General features: G+C 41.3%; 1 protein-coding gene across 3 annotated transcripts in view; it reads right to left on the bottom strand.

Annotated features, from left to right (window-relative positions):
- The window catches only part of veph1 (ventricular zone expressed PH domain-containing 1), a 203885-nt gene that overhangs the window by 119274 nt on the left and 62832 nt on the right, over window positions 1-21779 (bottom strand). For all 3 annotated transcript variants that reach the window (XR_013886325.1, XM_080185581.1, XM_080185580.1), the window contains one exon: window positions 12687-12896. Coding sequence is in view for 2 of the 3 variants with exons in the window: in XM_080185581.1 (XP_080041707.1) it covers window positions 12687-12896 (210 nt within the window). In the remaining variant the exon portion in view is untranslated. The remainder of the gene's footprint in view (window positions 1-12686; window positions 12897-21779) is intronic.

Genomic DNA, 21779 nt, shown 5'->3' with positions numbered 1-21779 from the left:
AACAAGTGGTGCACTGCATCCTGCCACCGCAAAACATGCCACGGATGGGGAGGAAAATCCACTCACAGTCTTATTGAAATGGACAAGATCCTGAATTGACTTGAGAGGTGGATGCCAGGACAATGTTTCCTTTGTGGGAACCAGGGTATGCAGTTTAAAATTAAGGGGTATCCCACTTATCACTGAGCTGAAGAGAAATATTCTCTCTTAGAAGGTTGCTAGTATGTGGAATTCTCTTCCCCTCGGAGCAGTGCAGGCAGGGTGGTTGAGTATTTGTAATCCAGAGTTAGATAGGTTTATGGTTAACAAGGGATGCAAAGATTATAGGGGGTAGACAAGTGTTGAAGCCACAGTCAGAGCAGCCACAATCTTAACAAATAGCAGAGAAGGCTTGTGGGGTCGAATGGCCAAATCCTGCTCATGATTCAATGCTCACATTATCCCAGATTTATTTAGTTAATTAAATTTAAGTTCCCAAATAATGTGATGTGATTTGAATTCATGTCTCTGGATCATCAGTCCAGGCTTCTGAAATACTAGTCCAGTAACATAACCACTTTGCTACTGTTTCCTGTTGATCATTCCATCAAGCCCTTGGCAAAGGAGAAACTACTTCATTACTGGTTGTGCCAAGGAACAGGAAGTATTCTCAACTCAACTCCATGTTATATTTAAAGAAACATATTACTTTCTACACACAAAACTGCTTAAAAAGCACATGATACACCCGTATAAATGCCAATTCATGTCTTGACATTACAAACAGATGTTGAATTTGCATATGGATTTCAGTGATACTGACAGTGATTTGGAGTCAAATATCATGAATAAACTTCAGCTGAACTGCAGGTTGGCTAAAGCCCACAGTTCTGCTCCAGTTTACCAGGCTAGTGCAGAAAATCTGTTGCTGCATCACCGTCACCTGAAATCATAGCTCTCAGCTCACATAATGAACCTTAGCTCCTCTAACCAGTTTAAGGCTCTTGAGCAGCATTTTGTCTCTTACTCACCTTACTTATATAAATGATAAAATAAAACATGCAGTTTCAACACAAAAGAAGCAAGGTGGCAAAGATTAACTGCACAATGTTAGCAATCTAATGGGAGATTTGAACACGGAGCCTAGGTATTAAATGGCATAGCAACCAGAGATGGAATAAAAGTGGGGGCCAGCAGGATGCATAAATGATCTAATTTATAGGAGTTCAGGAGGGTGTGGAGAGCCACAAAGGAAAGGATTTAAATACAAATATGGGACATGATGTTCACTGTCATCATGATGTTAATGTTTATGTTCAAAGAGTCTTGGGAGTGCTTGTATCAGGAATGCAGAAAGTTAGCATGCAGGCCAAACAAGCAATTAGGAAGGGAAATTGCAGTTATTGCAAGGGAATTGGCTAGAGGAATAAAGAAGGCTTGCTACAATTGTACAGGGCTTTGCTGAGATACAGGAGGAACATTAGGGGCGATTTTCCCAGCCTGCTGCGCTGCTCTAGTAGTACAGCAGGCTGAGAGAAGGTGGAGGTTCTTTGGTGGGCTCCCCGCTGGCACCATGGCCCCTGCATGTCTCCGGCCACCGGATTTCTGGTGTCACAAGTCCGTTCTGGGAGTTAGTGCAGAACTGATTTAAATATGGTAATCTTCATTACCACCTGATTAGTGTGCCCGGAGACTTCAGTCCCTCTTCCCTCACACCAGGAGCGGTTCACTCCATTGGGGTCTACAACAGCTCCCCACTAATGGGGAACTGGCAACCTGACCCCGCTGGAGTGAAGGGAGGCCACTGAGGCTCCCCAGAGGTTAGAGGTAAGGGGTTCAGGTGGAAGGGAATTTCCAGCCTGGCAATGCCAGCCTGGCTCCTTGGCACTGCCAAAGCAGCAAATTGATAATGCCCAAGGGGCACCTTAAACTACCCACCAGGCATCTTGCAGTACCAAGGGAGTGGGGCCAGAGAGGGCAGGGCCTGTGGTGGGGCGGGGGGGGGAGATTGGTGGGGTTCCCACTCTGTAGTTGTGACATAGGATGGTGGACAGCAATTGCGGCTGGCCATCAGGATGGGTTGTTGCGGGGGTGGGGGATGGGTTAGCCTGCTGCTGGGAGGATGGGGGTGAGGGAGGAGTGTTATTCAGGGTTAGCTTGGAGATGTCCGGAAGGCCAATGATCGGGGGTTGTGGAGGGATTGCATGGCCAGCAATCAGGAGGCTGGCAGTGTGGGGCGACTACGCACGTGCTGATCTCCACTCTGACAGATCGGCCCATGCGCAGTAGCCCATTCAGCGCAATGCTGCCAACATCTCCAGTGGGAATATGCCCTGCCCCTGATTTTTATTGTGATTCATGCTAGGACGCTCTGCAGTGTTCAGAGTGTGGGAGATTCATTTTGAAAATCCCACTGAAAAAACAACAGGATTTACTCCAGTTTTTATGCAAGTTTGGCACTTAGAATTTTTTTGGAAGAATCTTGGCCATTGTGAACACTTTTGGTCTCCACATTTAAAAACATCCTGACATTGGAAGTGGCATATCAAAGGTTCATTAAATTAGACCCTGGGATAAGGGTGATGTCCTATGATGACAGACGGAATAAATCGAGCTTACATTCTTTAGTGTTAAGAAGAATGAGAAGTGATCTCATTGAAACAGACAAGGTTCTGAAGGGCCTTAATAAGGAAGATGCTGAGAGATTATTTCCTCGGGCTGGGGCATTTAAAACAAGGGGTTATCGTCTCAAGAGAAGGGGCCAGACACTTAGGACAGAGATTAGGATAAATTACTTCACTCAAACGTTTGCAAATCTTTTGGATTCTGGACTCCACAAAGTTGTGGATGCTTCATCTTTGAATACATAAGGCTGAAGACAGACATGTTCAGTCTGTCAGGGAATCAAGGGATATGGAGGTAAGGCAGGAAAGTGGAGTTGAAGCCAGAGGTCAGCCATGATCACATTGAATGGTGGAGTATTCTAGACTGGCCATGAAATCTACTCTTATTCCTGGTCTTCTTATGATCATTTCAAAGGTCTAATGCAGCTTAGCAAAGAAAGGAATTATCAGTGAACGGCACTTGGTGAGAGCAAAAGGCGCAACAGTTTTGAATAAGCTTAGAGGCTGCCAGGAAGAGAGTTTGGAACAGTCAAGCTTGAAGGAGACAGACATAATGAGGATTTCAGCAGTAGAGAGGATGAGGTAGGCGTGGATATAGGTGTGCTATAAGATAAAGCAAGTGGTCTTGGTGAAGAAGAGGATGTGAGTGCCCCACAAGGCTGTGGTCTCAGCTCCCTACTATTTATACACCTATGATTGTGCGGCCAAATTCCCCTCCAATTTGATTTTCAAGTTTGCTGATGACTCCACTGTCCTGGGTCAGATCTCAAAAAATGAAGAGACAGAGTACAGGAATGAGATAGAGAATCTGGTGAACTGCCGCAACAATAATCTCTCCCTCAATGTCAACAAAATGAAGGAGATTGTCATCAACTTCAGGAAGCGTAAAGGAGAACATGCCCCTGTTTACTTCAAGGCGGCGGGGGGTGGGAGGGGCAAGTAGAAGTGGTTAAGAGCTTCAGGCTTTTAGGTATCCAGATCGCCAACAACCTGTCCTGGTCAGCCCACACTGATGCTATAGTTAAGAAAGCCCACCAATGCCTCTACTTTTTCAGAAGACTAAGGAAATTTGGCATGTCAGCTACAACTCTCACCAACTTTTACAGATGCCCCATAGAAAGCATTCTTTCCAGTTGTATCACAACTTGGTATGGCTCCTATTCTGCCCAAGACTGCAAGAAATTATAAAAGGTTGTGAATGTAGCCCAGTCCATCATGCAAACCAGCCTCCCAGGCATTGATGCTATCTACACTCTCCGCTGCCTCAGCAAAGCAACCAACTTAATTAAGGACTCCACGCACCCCAGACATTCTCTCTTCCACCTTCTTCCATCGGGAAAGGATACAAAAGTCTGAGGTCATGCACCAACCAACTCAAGAACAGCCTCTTCCCTGCTGCTGTCAGACTTTTGCATGGACTTACCTTGCATTAAGTTGATCTTTCTCTACATCCTAGCTATGACTGTAACATTACATTCTGCATTCTCCCGTTTCCTTCGATATGAATGGTATCTTTATTGTGCGAGAAACAATATTTTTCACTGCATCCCAATACATGTGACAATAATAAATCAAATCAAAAGTCAAATGATACGAGATCAAAAGGTCAGCTCAGTGTTGAATCAGACTTTGAGGTTGTGAACAGACCGATTCAGCATGTCACAGTTTCTGGGGAGAAAATGAAATCAATGGTACTATAATGTGAAAGGGAGAGAGAGGTTCTTTTTGATTCTTTTATTGGATGTGGGTGCCACTGGCTATGCCAGCATATATAGCCCACCCCTAATTGCCCTTGAGAAGTTGGTGGTGAACCAGCTTCTTGAACTGCTGCAGTCCCTGTGTTGAACATACATCCACAATTTATGAAGGAGGGAGTTCCATGATTTGGATCCAAGGATGCTGTTGGAATGGCAACAAAGTTCCAAGGCAGGATAGCGTGGTTAGTGGAAATCTGAAATATTCCAAGTCAGGATGGTGTGTAACTTGCAGGTGGCAGCGTTTCCATGCATCTGCTGGTCTTGCCCTGCTAGGGGTAGATGTCGCAGGTTTGCAATTGTTGGAAACTGATTGAGTTGCTGCAGTGTATCTTATAGAAAGTACACACTGCTGCCATATGGAGGCAGGGAATGTTGAAGGTAGTGAATGGAGTGCCAATCATGTGGGTTGCACTGTTCTGGATAGTGATAAGTTTCAGCCAGGCAAGTAGCGAGCACGCCATTACACTCCTGACTTGCACCATGTGGATGGTGGACAGGCTTTGGAGAGTCAAGAGGTTAGGTACTTGCTGCAAAATTCCCAGCCTCTGATCTGCTCTTGTTGCCACAGAAATTATATGGTTAGTCCACTTCAGTTCCTAGTCAATACTAATCCCTAGGATGCTGTTCATGAAGGATTCAGTGATGGTAATGCCATCAAGCGCCAGGAACAGATGGTTGGATTCTATCTTAGTAAGGCTGATCATTGCCTTCCACTTAATGTTGTGCAAATGTTACTTGCTGCTATCAGCATAAGCCTGAATATTGTCCAGGTCTTGCTGCACACTGACATGGACTGCTCCAGTATCCAGAGTTGTGAATAGTGCTAAACATTGTGCAATCATTAGCAAACATCCTCACTTCTGACTTTATAATGGAGAGAAGGTCATTGATGAAACAGCTGAAGATGGTTAAAATTAGGACACTACCCTGAGGAACTCCTACAATGATGTTTTGGAACTGAGATGGCTGTCCTCCAATAACCACAATCATCTGCCTTTGTCCCAGAGATTTCAACCAGTGGAGAGGTTTCCCCTGAGTGCCATTGATTTTGCTTTTGCTTGGGCTCCTTGATACTGTATTTAGTCAAATGCTGCCTTGATGCCAAGGGCAGTCACTGTTCCCTCACCTCCAGCTCAGCTCTTTTATGAATGTTTGGACCGAGACTGGAATGAAATCAAGCATTGAGTGGCCCTGGTGGAACCCAAACTGAGGAGAATTTATAAACAATTTTTCTGGGGAAGCTAACCTCATGGGGATTTCCACGATGACAGCGAGTCATTGTGAAAATGGTCGAAGAGGCACGAATCCAGAAACCTCACCCTGAACACAGCGCCCATTATTTTCCCAGGGGTAGGAATGAGCCCAGGTCGAGTTTTGCTCATGCATATTTCACTTAAACAGTTTTCTATAAAAAAAACAGCAGTTGCGTTCGCAATGTGTGACTTTGGTGCGAGGTCTGCCTGAAACCTAATGTGCTTGGATTATCCATAGAATTCCTACAGTACAGAAGGAGGCCATTTGGCCCATCGAGTCTGCACCGACCACCATCCCACTCAGGTTCTATTCACATAGCCCCACATATTTACCTTGTTAAACCTGCTGACACTAAGGTCAATTTAGCATGGCCAATCAACCTAACCTGCACATTTTTGGACTGTTGGAGGAAACCGGACCACCCACAGGAAACCCATGCAGAATTATTGAGAAAGTGCAAACTCCACACAATGATCTGAGGCCGGAATTGAACCTGGGTCCCTGGTGCTGTGAGGCAGCAGTGCTAACAACTGGGCCACTGTGCCACCCTGTTTGGATTAGTTTGGATAGCCAGGGTGCCCTTTTGGATATGGTTCCACATGCCTTGGAACAAGGTCAAGTGGCCTTGGAGAATGGTTAGATATCCCTGTGGGATTGCTAAAAATATGCATAAATGCATGTAAAGAGTGCATAATCTTTTGCAGCTAGCAAAAAAGAACTGTCCATTGTGTCAAGATGGACTGTTTAAGGGAGTTGTCAAGCTATGAAGGCATTTAAAGCTCCTGTTCTTTAACTCTTCGTAAAAAGCTGTCTGGACTTTTGAAAGTTGATTGTTATTTCATGCTTGTTCTTCTTTCTATCCATTCATGGGATATGGGTGTCAATGGCTGGGTCTGCATTTATTGCCCTTCTCTAAGTGCCCATGGATGCATTTCAGAGGGCATTTTAAGACTCAACTACATTGCTGTGGATCTGGAGTCATGTGTAGGTCAGACCAGGTAAGGATGGAAAATTTACTTCCTCAAAGGACATTAATGAACCAAATCAGCAATGGTGCATGGTCATCATTAGACTTTTAATTCCAGATTTTTACTGAATTCAAATTTCACCATCTGCCATGATGGGATTCAAACTTGAGTCCCAGGAGCATTACTCTGAGTCTCCGGTTTACTATTCCAGTGGCAATACCACAAGGTATATGTTATATGACAGATTTCATAGCTCTTCGTCATCTCTGTAGGATGCAAATCATATCCCAGTTTAATTTTCAGCTCCAAGTGGTTGTGGGCTCTATGAATTGGGATTATGAATTCCAATCTTAAAAATCTTATGAATGCTTGTTTTTATCGAGGATTATTCAACTGAATGAAAAATTTGTTGTTTTAAGGGATTATGTTGTTGATGGATTATAAATGTAGCGAATGGCTTTTTATGAATCTTGAGTCTACAATAAACACTAGGAACTTTATTTGAACTGAGTGAGTTGGTATGATGGGTGTAAGGGCAAAGGGGGTGGGGGAGTGGACGATATAGGTTAGCATGGGAGTCATAAGAGGCCATGGGGGTGTTAGTGGAGACATGATGTGGCAAGGGTTGGCAAAAGAAATGCGTGGCTTGTGAGGGCATGTGGAAAGTGGTTTTCTATGTTTTCTGGATTTCTTAAAAGTTTGACATTGGGTGGAAGAACTGTCTCCATGCACAATCAGCTTCTCAACCAAGCAACCTCCGCATTATAGTTCTGGGGTCTCCTGGCCTGAATCCCAGGGAATCCTTCCCACCCTAGAACAAAGATCTGACCTTTGAGCTTTGTTTTGAATCACAGAATCATGACAGTGCAGAAGGAGGCTATTCGGCCTATCAAGCCTGCACTGACAACAATCTCACGCAGGCCCTCACATCATAAGCCCTGCCAATCCCCCGACACTAAGGGATGATTTATCATGGACAATCCACCTAACCTGCCCATCTTTGGACTGCGGGAGGAAACCAGAGCACCCGGAGGAAACCCATGTGGACACAGGTAGAATGTGCAAACTCCCCATAGGCAGTGACCGAGACTGGAATCGAACCCGGGTCTCTGGCATTGTGAGGCAACAGTGTTAATCACTGTGCTACTATGCTGTCTCTTTCTCCTGGGTCCAGCTTGCGGAGCCTGGAAATGTCCTGATTCTGTGCTCCAGACCCTGGAGCGAAAATCCAGCCTCAAGTTTGCCAATGATTTTGCCAAGGAGCATCATGCAGGTGAGTATCTGGGCATGTGAACTGATTGTCCAAGAGTACGAAGAGAACCCATTGCTGAAAAATAAATCATAAGACCATAAGACCTAGGAACAGAATTAGGTCACTCGGCCCATCGTGTCTGCTCCACTATTCAATCATGGCTGATATTTTTCTCATCCCCATTCTCCTTCCTTTTCCCCATAACCCCTGATCCCCTTATTAATCAAGAACCTATCTATCTATGAAATAAAGACACTCAATGACCTGCTCTCCACAGCCTTCTGTAGCAAAGAGTTCCACAGATTCACCATTCTCTGGCTGAAGAAATTCCTCCTCATCTCTGTTTTAAAGGATTGTCCCTTTAGTCTGAGGTTGTACTCTCTGATTCTAGTTTTTCCTTCTAGTGGAAACATCCTCTCCATGTCCACTCTATCCAGGCCTTGGAGTATCCAATAAGTTTCAATAAGATTCTCCCCTCATCCTTCTGAACTCCAGTGAGTACAGACCCAGAGTCCTCAACTGTCCCTCATACGACAAGCTCTTCATTCAAGGGATCATTCTTACGAACCTCCTCTGGACCCTTTCCAAGGCCAGCACATCCTTCCTTAGATATGGAGACAAAAACTGCTCACAATACTCCAAATGGGGTCTAACCAGAGCCTTATACAGCCCCAGAAGCACATCCCTGCTCTTGTATTCTATTCCTTTCGAAATGAATGCTAACATTGCATTTGCCTTCCTAACTGCTGACTGAACCTGCACGTTAACCCTAATGTAAAACCTTAAATCCTTGGAAATCTCCAAAATGGAATGGTATAAAATAATCTCCACCTTCCATTATAATAGGGTAAAGGGATTGGGGCAGGTCAAAGATTTGTGCCTTAAAGTAACACAGCTTATGTTCTCAACACTTCAGTACCTTTGATTAGAAAATACATAGAGGATGATGATGCTTCAGCTTCAATTAGAACATTACTCATATCGAAATCTGAGACACAGTACGAATGCTGAAATTTGGAAACATTAACCTCGTTACCAAATAGATTTCCGGTGTGTAACAGGAGGCGAATAACAGACTATCCCCAAAGTTGCAGGAGCTTCCAACAGATAAAATATCCTTAAATGCTATGAGTCATGATCAGAAGATACTGCGGCATTTTATATTCTTCAGAGAGGAAAACAAAAACACCAGTGGCTGGATAAAGGCCAGGTGGCCCCAACAAAGTTCCTGTGTTAAATCAGAGAAAGATTGCGTTTCATCTGCAGAATTCTGAGAAACCACTTACGTACAACTGTTTCTTAGGTTTTGCCAGTTTATCTGAGCTGTGTACTCATTCGTGAATTAGTCATAATAAATGATTTGTGGTTTTTAAACCTAACAGTATAAAAGCCTTTCTGTTGTTCTAGCTTTAGGCACGATAGCCATGAAAATAATATCGAAAATATTTAAATTACATTAAAACAACTAAAGTTGTAGAATTGAACAGGATATGCTAATGATTTTCTTTACTTTTAAAGAATGAAAAATAGTTGATTTAACACAGGCATCTGTTAAATTTTGCCAGTCCAATTTGAACTTTATAAGATAACTCTTCTTATCAATCAAAATCCTCATGATTTATCATTTGTTTACAAAAGAAAATAATTTACAGAAGAATCCATTCTCATGGTAAATTACAACATTTACCATATATTATCTATATAAATTCTGAACTGTGCTTTTTCTCATAGTCTCTCTTTGCTTCTCTCTTTACTCTTGATGGGGGTGATTTTGAGTCCAAAATATCACAAGAGTGAGAAAACGAGATTCTACCTGGCAAAATCTCGTTTTCTGATTTCCCCCAGCCTTTTGCAGGAGATGTAACAAAGCTGCTGCCCAGAAAGGGCGGGAACTTAATTTAAATTCATTTTAATAAATTAATAAATGCTTAAAAGGGTGACTCCACCATATGTTGCCCCGAGGTAAGGAATTCCCCCATTGACAGGAGGTCACATTGGCCAGGTTTACAACAGCCATTGAAAAACACAAAGCAGTTGAAGGGAAATAGCTGGGGATGCAGTGGTAAGTATAGCCCCCCAGGGGGAGAGGGACATGTCTAGACTGTATCCTGACACTGTTCCTTGGCACCCTGCCCTGCCACCCTGTCATTAGCAGGGGTGTGCCCTCAGAGGCCTCATTTGGGGTTTCCTCTTATGTGTATAGAAGGTGCTTCTTGTCTGTGGGTGGAGGCAGAATTTTGATTTAATGCAGATCAGGGGAGTCCCGAAATGGGTTCAACCAGCATTGCCTGTTCTCTCAGGCCTTGTCCTGCCAACATGACAGCAAAAACCACCCGCTCAAATTCTACCCACTGGGTGGGATTTTATGGTCTCGCTTGGGCAAGACTGGAAATTCCCACCTGAGGTGAAAGGAAATTTCCATTGTTGGCCCCTCACCCATGCCGATTCTGTGGAGGGCGAGGTGGTAGAGTTCCGACAATATGTTTAAAGGGTTTTCAGACATTTATCCCAGTAAGCTTTTTCTCCTCTCTCGCCACAGGCCATTCTTTCTCTCTCTCTCATTATTGACTTGTTTGTTAATTCATCCAGGGTCACATTTGTTTAGTCTGAGTTCCTTGGTTTGGGGAATGTTCAATACTGAATGCTCAACATTATAACGACAAACATGTTGCATTTGTCTCCTACTGAAGAGTTGTTTAACAACTACCACCAATCTGTTTCACTGAATTGACAGTAATTAAGTGGTAATGTTATGTACCTAGGTCCTTGTTTTGGGTATTCCTGACTCTCAGGTCATGTTAAATTTTATCATTTTATAGTTGCTATTCCCCAAGGGTGCTATGATTTGCACTTTATGTATATTTGTTCAGTCTTTTACAATTGCCAGGTTGAGCTATGCATTACTTCTTGTGGCTGAGTTAACAAGAGGCCATGCGTTATATTTTCCAACTCTGACTACACCACTGAGGTTTCGCTATTTTATATTGCATTGATTACATTACATTATACTAAATTACATTAAAATAATGCTCTTGTGCACACATATCCTTTCTATTTCCTCTTAGATCAAATTGGTGTCCTTCTTAAACTGACTTGCGACTTTATCGTGTGGCATTTTTTTGCTCAGTTGAATCTTTTGCATTCAGTTTGTCTCATCTGTATAATTTGAAATCCCCACTCCCTCTAACTCGTCTCATTTACAATCTGTGCTTCGCCCCTGTGTTCAGCTCCATATCAATCACACACACTATAAACAAAAGCAATGGCTCCAGTGCCTGTGAAATTTTGCCCTGTAAATGCAAGCCCATGTTGACAACCATATCTTGTTTTCTCTGCTTCAACCAACTTTTAGTTCCCCACCAAAGCCTGTTTCCTACTTCATGCTTACTTGATATGTGGACAATTGCATGTGTCTTAAAAATATGAAAGGCCAGGCTGAAGCTTAAACAATATGCATAGAACTTAATTGTCAACCAACTTCATCATTTTTCCTCCGATCCACATCTGACAAAGTGAATTTAATACTAATACTAAATGATAAAAGTAGAAAACAAGCAGTCGATTCCACTGTACAGTTATCCTTCGGCTTAGCAATGAAATGGAAAGTATAAATGTTCTGTGATTCCTACCAACTGTAAATTAAATCTGCAAATGACTAAATCAATTAAAATTTAATCCACAATCTGATTTCTGCACTGGTTTTGATATCTGACTCATAAGCAGCTAACATGCTATATTTTTCCACACTGACTATAATGCATTTCCACAAACCTATCAAAACAAGTCATTATATTAGTAGGTACTTTTTAGAAACACTTTTCTCGTGTTTCAAATCTTTTCCCCAAATGTATAAAATTACGATAAAATATCTAAATCTAAGGCATATATGGGAGTTTACATCCTCGCTTGTCCCAAAACTATAAAATCCTGCCAGGGATCAACAGACTTTCCTGTGCTCTGCCCCTCACCCCCTCCGATTCCTGTGGCAGACAGGCCAGCAAAATTCTAGACATAGTGCGATTTTCTGGCCATTACAACCAGTGGGATCTTCCAGTCCCTCTGCCCGTGACCACCGCCCCCTCCCCTGCCACCATAGGTCCCCCTTGTGGTAGGGGGTGCAAAACAATGGGAAACTCTTCTGACAGCGGCCAGACCAGAAGATCCTACTGCCAGGTAATGGCGAGCTGCCTCCTTTGCAGCAAAGCATGCCATAGGGCAGAAAATCTCACCCATGGAATATTCGCTTAAGACTTGAATCAGATTTCATATCTTCCCAGCACAGCACACAATGACTCCAACTATAACAAGCAGGCACTCATCCACCATTTGCAATGACAATAAAAAATTAATGATAAGTACAACTGCATTAGATAAATATCCTAGGTGGCATTTAAGGGCAGGTTTACTTCAAAAATCTAAGTCAGGAATGAGTTTAGATGTTGGATTTGATTTTAGTTTTTAAGTTTAAAATTGAAAGATTTTAAAAAGTCAATGTAACATTGTAGTTCATCTCAGATGATGACTATCATAAGTCACTTGCACATATTTTATTGACATTCTGAAGGTTGAATGTCTAAACATCAGTGAAACCTGAATTATATTGACGTAGTAGGAAGTACTCTTTGGTGCTTTTTAAGCTGTGTGTTGTGTAGATTAAATAAATTAACAAATAACTCATTCTTGACAATTTCTATTAATAAAATCATTTAGGTACAATGACACTCATATTGTACTTTACATCAACAAAAAACATTTTCATTAAGGTTTTTAAGTAGAATCAAATTGCCCAATGTGAAAGCCAAATTAAGACTGACATATTCTGTAATACCAAAGAATTTTCACATGGACTTACCTCATTAATACAGCCAATGACCCCAAAAATCTTGGCAATTTGTCCTAACAGATTTGGGTAATTTTCAGCAATTTCCTTTAGGTTTTCAATAGAACTATCCAGGACACATTGATTGACAGCCACAAGGTCTACCAACATGTTTAGGATGAATTCGCTATAACTGGGTTCTTTCAACTGGATAATCAAAGATGGAATGGATTCATTTAAGACCTAAGGGGGAAGAAGAAAATAAATTGTCAAGGTAATTTCACTGCATTTAACTAATGTATCATCATCACAGAAAGTAACTAATTCCATTTGCAATTATACAAGAAGAGATGGCTTTGGACAGATGTTCAGAGTTTATCATTCTGGTAACTGAAGTTTCACTGATACTGGTGAAGTCCGTAAAAAAGCATTGATGTCTCTGTCTGGCACAGAGACAGTGAGCAGTTAAATTCAGGATGGAGGGAAGACAAATAGTTACATCCATATCAAAGGACACTTAAACATAAGGCTAGACTCAGCTGGATCTCAGTTTTTTTTTCTTGTTCAGTATAAGATTCACAAAATAATCACTATTATTACTGTTAGATAGAAACTAGCTGAAAGATGGGAGTTGCACTTATTCAAACTAAATACCATAATCTGATTGAATGACTAGAAACTCATTTAAACTGGTGTGATTGCTACTTGGAAAATAGTATAAGTCTGGTAAAGCGCAGCATTCCTGATTTGATATGATTTTTGTTTTGATTTATTATTGCCACATGTATTAACATACAGCGAAAAGTATTGTTTCTTCCCTCTATACAGAGGAAGCATACCGTTTATTGAGAAGGAAATGAGAGAGTGCAGAATGTAGTGTTACAGTCATAGCTAGGGTATAGCAAAAGATCGACTTAATTCATTTGGAATACCTAAGATCAATGGCAGATCCAAAGCAAAATAGGCAATTTTTCAATTGGCAGCCAACACCAAATTAGAGGTGAAAGTTAGGGTTTACAATTTCATTTTTAGACAAACTAAAAGTACAAGTGTTCAGAAAGTTAAGACTAAGGATTAGATTTTTACAGAGTCAGGGAGACTTACCAGACATTTGAAAATAGCAAATGGACCTGGATGCAGAAGTCTCATCCCCATTTATAACAGGTTCCATTTTTTCGTAGGGGAAGGGGAACACATGTGAGTCACACAAGCAGGAAATCAGAATACAGTGGGGCCATTTGAACTATTCTCAGTTTAAACTAAGATTTACTGAGACGCCACCAGGACTTGATGGTTTGAGTTATAAGGAGAGGCTGGATAGACTGGGGCTTTTTTCTCTGGAGCGTAGAAGACTGAGGGGTGATCTTATAGAGGTCTATAAAATAATGAGGGGCACAGATCAGCTAGATAGTCAATATCTTTTCGCAAAGGTAGGGGAGTTTAAAACTAGAGGACATAGGTTTAAAGTGAGAGGAGAATCAAAAGTGTCCAGAGGGGCAGTTTTTTCACATAGAAGATGGTGAGTGTCTGGAATAAGCTGCCAGAGGTAGTAGTAGAAGCAGGTACAATTTTGTCTTTTAAAAAGCATTTAGATAGTTACATGGGTATGATGGGTATAGAGGGATGTGAGCCAAATGCAGGCAATTGGAATTATCTTAGGGGTTTTAAAAAGAAAGGGTGGCATGGACAAGTTGGGCCAAAGGGCCTGTTTCCATGCTGTAAACTTCTATGACTCTATCTATTTAGGATCTCACCCATCTCTTGCGTGTCAAATTGTCTTAAACCCTAACTTCTCAACTTTGAACCAGAGGGTTATAGATTCAAATCCCATTTCAGCACATGAGCTCATAATCTAGGCTGACATCCAGGGCAGTACTGAGGATACAAAGAATCCCAAAACACTATCTTCCAATGTCCTCGCCAACATTCCTGCTGCAACCAATATCACTCATTTATTGTTTTTTGCAAAAATCCTTCTGTGTGCAAAATATGAACCACGATACCAAGTTTCATTTTAATTATTGTGGGTAAAATGCTGTGAGATGTTTTGAAAATCATAAGGAGGAATTTATTTTTGGATACTGTTTATAAGAAAATGTAAGTTATTTTGATTTTGCCACATAATATTAGCAAAAGTAGAAATTATCACTCTGCTGAACACCCTAACTTGAAATTTATGAATTTTTTTATGCAAGTGCTGTAAGTGACAATTCAATTATTGCCTAAATGATGCAAATTGGTTTGAAATCTAGAATGTAAATAATGAAATGTCAATTAAGCTGTAAAAACTGATGCAACATAGCTTTCCTATGTTCTTTCTACAATTACGTTTTATTACTATTACAATAACTGAGCTATGAAATCCAAATTAAGAAGTGCTTCTCCAAGCACCATATCAAAATCACACACTCTTTTGACAAAGATCAAGTGTCAGATCCAGCCCAAGATGGGATGCAATGCCTTATCTTGTCAGCTTGGATCTTGTTTGTTTCTTTTGTGTGAACCATGAATTGGATCCAATTGGAATTTGAATTTGGTTTTTGGAGCAAGCAAGGAATGGATTTGGGTTTGGCTGGTCCATCCTGAGCATTGGCTTTGTAACTTTAAGGATGGAGTAAAAATTTAAAATACTCCCCAATCTCCACTATTGTTCCCTCTCATCCAGTTTCTAGTACCAGTCATTGCTATCCTCTCCCAGTCACAGTCCACTACCAGTCACTTCCCTACCATACCAAGCCGCTTGTCCCTTCCCCAGTTCTCACAGTTACACCTCTCCCTCTCTCAGTCTTATCCCTCACCAACATCCCCCTATTGCGTCACCATCCCAAATCTCTTCAAATCAGCAATCTGCTAGTAATGTTGCACAAGGATTGTTTTTGGGCTCTAAGATAATTTTTCTTCCTCAATGTACTGAACAAAAGCTTTCTCAACATTACAGTGAGCATTTTTCTTTAATTCCTGGCAGCAATACATTAAAAATCTGACTAAAAATATCTCAAAATTTTCAGCATGTGGGAGTCACTGCAAATATTAATACCTCTTTCAGAGGCCTTTTACAAACATTGCAGTCTTGAATCTCAAAACATTGGGTAAGATACCAAATCAAAGCAGTAGTATACTTATATAAAATGTATGTTTTGAACATAAGAAACAAGAGCAAAATCAGGTCATTGAGCCCTTTGAGTCTGTTCCACAATTCAGTAAGTTTTTTTTTGTTGTGTTGCAAGTAGGCTTACATTTACACTGCAATGAAGTTACTGTGAAAATCCCCTAGTCGCCACGTTCCAGCACCTGTTCAGGTACACTGAGGGAGAATTTAACAAGGTCAATGCACCTAACCATCACATCTTTCGGAGTGTGGGATGAAACCAGAGCACCCAGAGGAAACCCATGCAGGCACAAGGAGAATATGTAGACTCTGCACACACAACGACCCAAGCAGGGAATCAAAGCCAAGTCCCTGGTGCTGTGAGGCAGCAGTGCTAACCTTTGACTCCACTTCTTCATCCGACTCCAAGATGTTGTGATTCCCTTAGCATCCAAAAATCTATCAATCTCTGCTCTGAACATACTCAATGATTGAGCATCTGGACTGTTCTGGGTCAGAAAATTCAAAAGGTTCAGAACTGAGTGAGGAAATTTCCCCTCATCTCAGCACTAAATTGGCAACCCTTATTCTGAGATTTTGACCCCTAGTTCTGAAATGCTAGGGAAACACCCTTCTGGCATCTACCCTCTTAATTGCCTTAAGAGTTTTATATGGTTGAATATGATTACCTCTTGTTCTTCAAAATTCAAAAAAATACAAGCTGATAGTCCACTCAGACCATCCTCATAGAACAATCTTCTTGCTCAAGGAATCAGCCTGGGTGAACCTTTGTTGCATTCTCTCCCAAGGCAAGTGTATTCTTCCACAGACAAGTAGACCAACACTGTGCAGAGTGCTCCAGGTGTGGTCTCACCAAGATCCTATATAATTGTGGTAAGACTTATATACCATCAACGTATTTATCATTTAATGTAATTTGTAATAAAGGCTAACACAAAATTTACTTTGTTAATTGCTTGCTGTACCTGCATGTTAAATTTCTGTGATTTGTTTACCATGACACTCAGATCCCTCTGAATGCTAATAATTCCTCATCTCCCGCTGTTAATAAAATATGCTGTTGCTCTATATTTTTTACCAAGGTGGATAACTTCATATTTCTCCATATTTTATTCCACCTGCTATCATCTTGCCCACTCACTTGATCTGTCTATAATCCTTTACAACCTCTCTCTGTTGTGTTAACAGTTTATCTTTTCACCTACTTTTGTATTGTCAGCAAACTTAGATAAATAATGCTGCGTCCCCTAATCTGCCATTAATAGAGATCGTAAATAGTGGCGACCACAGCTCTAATCTCTGGCGTACAACTACTTAGAGCACAGTAACAGAAGTCACATGTATATAGCAAATATAGAAATCTCTTGTCAAGCACAGATATATGATGTATTCAGGGAACCCAGTTTGAAAATCAAGTTTTAAGAATCAAATTTTCTCCCGCTAACTTTATATTCACTTCCTTAGTCATTTCCATTAATATTGTCACTGGAACTCCTTAACTATCAGACTGGAATGCATACTTGTGCAACAAAAGAACATTTGCTGAGCAACCCCATTTATTTTCAGATGTTCCACATTAATCAGCCGTGCTCAAGTACAAAAGGCATTCTCTGGAATTTGTATTGATGTCCAGGCAAAGGACTGTAGATATTATAGTTTTGGAGACATCCAAAAATGACCATCTAGAAGTTAACCTCGTTCTTTAAAAATCTAGGTCCCACAAATATGACAATTTTCTTTTTTATCACAGAATCCCAACAGCACAGAAGTCCATTCGGCCCATCGAGACAGCTCCATCCCACCCAGGCCCTATCCTTGTAACCCCATGTACCCACCCTGCCAATCCCCCTGACACTAACGGAAAATTTAGCGCGGCCAAACCACTTAACCTGCGTATCTTTGGAGTGTGGAAGGAAACTTAAGTACCCAGAGGAAACCCAGGCAGACACGGGGAGAATGTGCCAACTCCACACAGTCACCTGAGGCCAGAATTGAATCTGGATTCCTGGCACTGTGAGGGAGCAATACTAACCACTGTGCTGTATTCAGCCCTATAATTGCATAACCATAATCGTAATGGGACCATAAATCAAAAAATACTCTATAATCAATTTTTTCTTTCAAATCTGAGTAGATCAATTCAATGATAAAGAAACTATTACAGGAAGTCTTTTGGCAATCAGAGAAAAAAGTTCAGTGTCAAAGGAGGGGGCGGCTTGCTGAAGTTCAAACTTATTGAAATACGTCAGCAAACACGATGTAATCACTGTTTCTCATAGTCAGCATGATTACTAATAACATTCTGGAATGTGGAATTGGAATACATCCTTTACAATGATCTGATTTTGGGAATTGAAGTAAAACCTATCAAAACAATGACCAAAAATGTTACTTCATCTGGAGCACATAGACTTGTGCGCTAGAGGCTATAAAATTAATCAATTAGAATGTTACTCCGACAAATGGATTCCACATCCTGTTTTAGAGATTAAAGGAACTTCCCAGCTTATTCATGACTCATTTTTTTTAATGCTTTGCTACTCAGAAAGAGATGGATAGGCTGTTAGGATCTACTGCGTCAAGTATGAATGATGGCAGTCTGTCCCAGACATCTGCAGCAGATCATGTTATACTGACCTGCTGAATTGGAGATAGTGACTTCCAACTCCAGCCTGCCCCTGACCTTCAATCAGATAAGCAATGCTTCCTGAAAATATTCCAGTCAGCTCTGGCTGATGACTGTAATCAACTCTAAGATAAAGAAATCCTATCCACTGTAGCTTCTGACAAGCCTTATATATTGCAGTCTCACGCAAAGATCAGTCTACTCCCTTAAATGTACATTTACTTTTACTCTCATTCCGGGGTTCATTGTAAGCCTTTTGTGTATAACTGACTTTTTGTAATAAGAGGGTATTTAGCGATTGCAGGATATAATCCAGCAGCTTCAATGAACAAAATTGGAGCCTATCCAACTATTCTCCTGGTGGAATTTGATTCCTCCCCCACCCCGAGCCTTGCCCCAGAGGAAGGGACCATGCTATTTAGCCAAACTGCCAGGTGAACCCTAGTGGATGTGCCCACAGTCTGGTGGGTGGGGTCCCTTCTACTTGGACAGCCAATGCGCAACACACAGACCTGCCAGTGGGAAGTGCCGTCCAGACCAGAAAAACCCTGTATGCCTTTTAACTTGAATTCTGCCACCCTTCCCCTCACTAGGGCCTCCCTTACTGGATATGAGAATACTCCAGGACTCCAGTGATGGGCTTCAGCCTGCACCTACTGCAATACCAGCAATACTCACTGCTCCAGGTGGTGTTGTCAGCCTCTGACTGGTTAGCAGGTCTTAAATGCTGAGACCCCCATTGTCAAGCAGATAAATGATTGATTTAATGCTAATCAGGTCAGGTCGAAAGGCTTGGAATGGCCCCAGAAGAGTTGACACCAATGGAGTGACCCACTGCTAATTCAGCTCTCGGTTTTAATACAATTCCTCAGTGTCACCATCATTCTCCATTCTCTTCCTGACTTCTCTCCATTTTCCCCTTTTCATTCTAATATAAGGTATATGGATGGAATATAGTCAGCCAAATTAATAAAAGCCCAACTAATGACAAGAACGCACTAGTCATTCAGCAACGCCACTCAGTCATGTGAGCAACTTTTCGCTTTATCGCTATATATTTAGCCCTGGTCAAGGGATTGAATCACATCACAATGGCTCAGCAGTAATTATGAATTTATTACACTATTAAAAACCCAGTCACGCTGCAACACTTTTTCAAGTGTTTCTATGGTAAGACAATTGTGTAGCTGGTGGGCAATATTCTGCATTTCCCACCCACATTGACACTTTGCCAAATAATGGCAAAATTCCACCTCTCCTGCCGGTGGGATCTTCCATTCCTGCCAACTCATTGGAGCTTTGAACAGGTCACTGCATTTTCTGGCCTCACTCTCACCTCAATGGGCCATGAAAATCCGGCCTTTGTGCTTACATGCCCCTGTCCAGACAGCAGAAGTAGCTGAATTACCATAATGATGGTGAATGCTGACAATTTTGTCATTACAATTGCAAAATCTGTCTCACATACATCTTGTATCGGCGACATAGTGGCACTGTGATTAGCACTGCTGCCTCACAGCTCCAGAGACCTGGCTTAGATTTCCAGCTTGGGTCATTGTGTGAAGTCTGTATATTCTCCTCATGTCTGCATGGGTTTCCTCTGGGTGCTCTGGTTTCCTCCCACAGTCCAAAGATGTGTGGGTTTGGTGGATTGGCCATACTAAATTGCCCCTTAGTGTCTCAGGATGCATAGGTTAAGGGATTAGTGGAGTAAATATATGGGGTTATGGGAACATGGGAGTGATTGTTGTCAGTGCAGACTCGATGGGCTGAATGATCTCTTCCTGTATTGTAGGGTTTCCATGATCCTACAAGATGAAGTCTGACAGAGTTTGCTTAGTAGCATTCCTTAGTGACTCTGGACTTCCTATTTTAAGAGCATTAGATTTTCTTTAGCATAAAATCATCAACGAGAAGACAAACAGGATAAAATCTCAATGCATAAAGAACTGAACTGAACATCTTCACGATTCGCCTGTTCCAAACCAAAGCTAAGAGACAAATCTCTTATGGGGATTTCTTCTGACTTTTGCTTAAAAATTCAACACGTACAATAAATCAAACTATGATCCCTTTTTCCTCAGTTCCCTTCTCTTTCACTCTTTCTATTTTACTTTCCTATCATCACTAGGAAACTATTTTATCTATTACTTTCCCTCTAATTATTTGGGTGTAGCAACAAGGTGATCACAGCTTTGATGGTGAAAATTCATCAATAGTTATCAGTCCATGCTTTTCCTGTTGCCTCAATCTGGATATTACTTCTGTCTATTTCTCTGCAGCAAGAGAAATATCTCTTACCACATGTATCCAATTTCACTGTAAAAGACCTTTCTAAATTGCATCATTCCAATCATTTCCCAAGAAGCAATATCGTGCCCCAACATTCATTTTGCAATGAGTGTCAAAGAGTGTGGACCACAGCATGAACTGATTGATTATCTCTACATATAGTTGCTACATCTGGCGTAGATTTTCAAACTGCCACTCGGATGTAAAACTGCATTGTAGATCAGACACAGATTATAGAAAGGGTCAATTTTTATTTCCATTGATTCAACTTATCGATTGGACATAAGCACGTGTGGACAACTTTTAAACTTACTTTAATATGTGGCAACCACATTTTAATGTCATAAATAAGTAAGCCTTTATGATACAGTCATACCACTACAACTTTTATATCTCTATTCAAGAATCTCACTCAATGATTCTTCTTTCATTAAATCTCACCTAAAAAAAGCTAGTGGTCACTGATCACTTCAGAAATGCTCCTCGAGGACATTTTCATCATCCAGGAGCTCAATTGCACCATTATCTCCAGTCGGGTGGACTGAAACAAAGGCCTTCTGCAAAAGCTAACTACTGAAATCAAACCAGGCATTTTCCATTCTCTTTTTCCTTTCCCAATTACAATCCTATTTTATTAACTGAGGCTTGAGGGGCCAAACTCCTTTTCTTATTTTTTATGGTCTTATGGGCTAGTTTTTCTTTCTGTTCTCTGGATCTTAATCCTGGTAGAAAGCTCTAAATACTGGGAGTACTCAACCCATTGAAGATCTTCAGAGGATTCATGTATAGGATAGCTGAGCTTTTATGCTGCAGGAACCAAAACTCAAGTAACTTCAACAACTTTCCTCGGCATTGGAGCATAAAGAGCTGAACGAGTGGTCACATGAGAATACTGGAGAGAATTCTCTGCTGATGCTGCCTCAGTAGTGCACAGTGACAGTCATTCCATTAACACGTTTGTGTCTAGCATTGCTGATATTTTAAAATGTAATGCCGACTCCAATTAGGTCATTGAGTTACAGGTTTATTGCTGCATTCTGTCCCTTCATACATTTTGTCAGGAACTAAACACTCCTCAACATGTTCAGGTGGGAACAGT

Source organism: Carcharhinus amblyrhynchos, chromosome 3 (assembly GCF_965287045.1).
Source record: "Carcharhinus amblyrhynchos chromosome 3, sCarAmb.v2.hapA, whole genome shotgun sequence".
NCBI lineage: Eukaryota > Metazoa > Chordata > Chondrichthyes > Carcharhiniformes > Carcharhinidae > Carcharhinus > Carcharhinus amblyrhynchos.
Note: the sequence above shows the minus strand (reverse complement) of the source record. Positions and strands in the feature narration are given on the sequence as shown.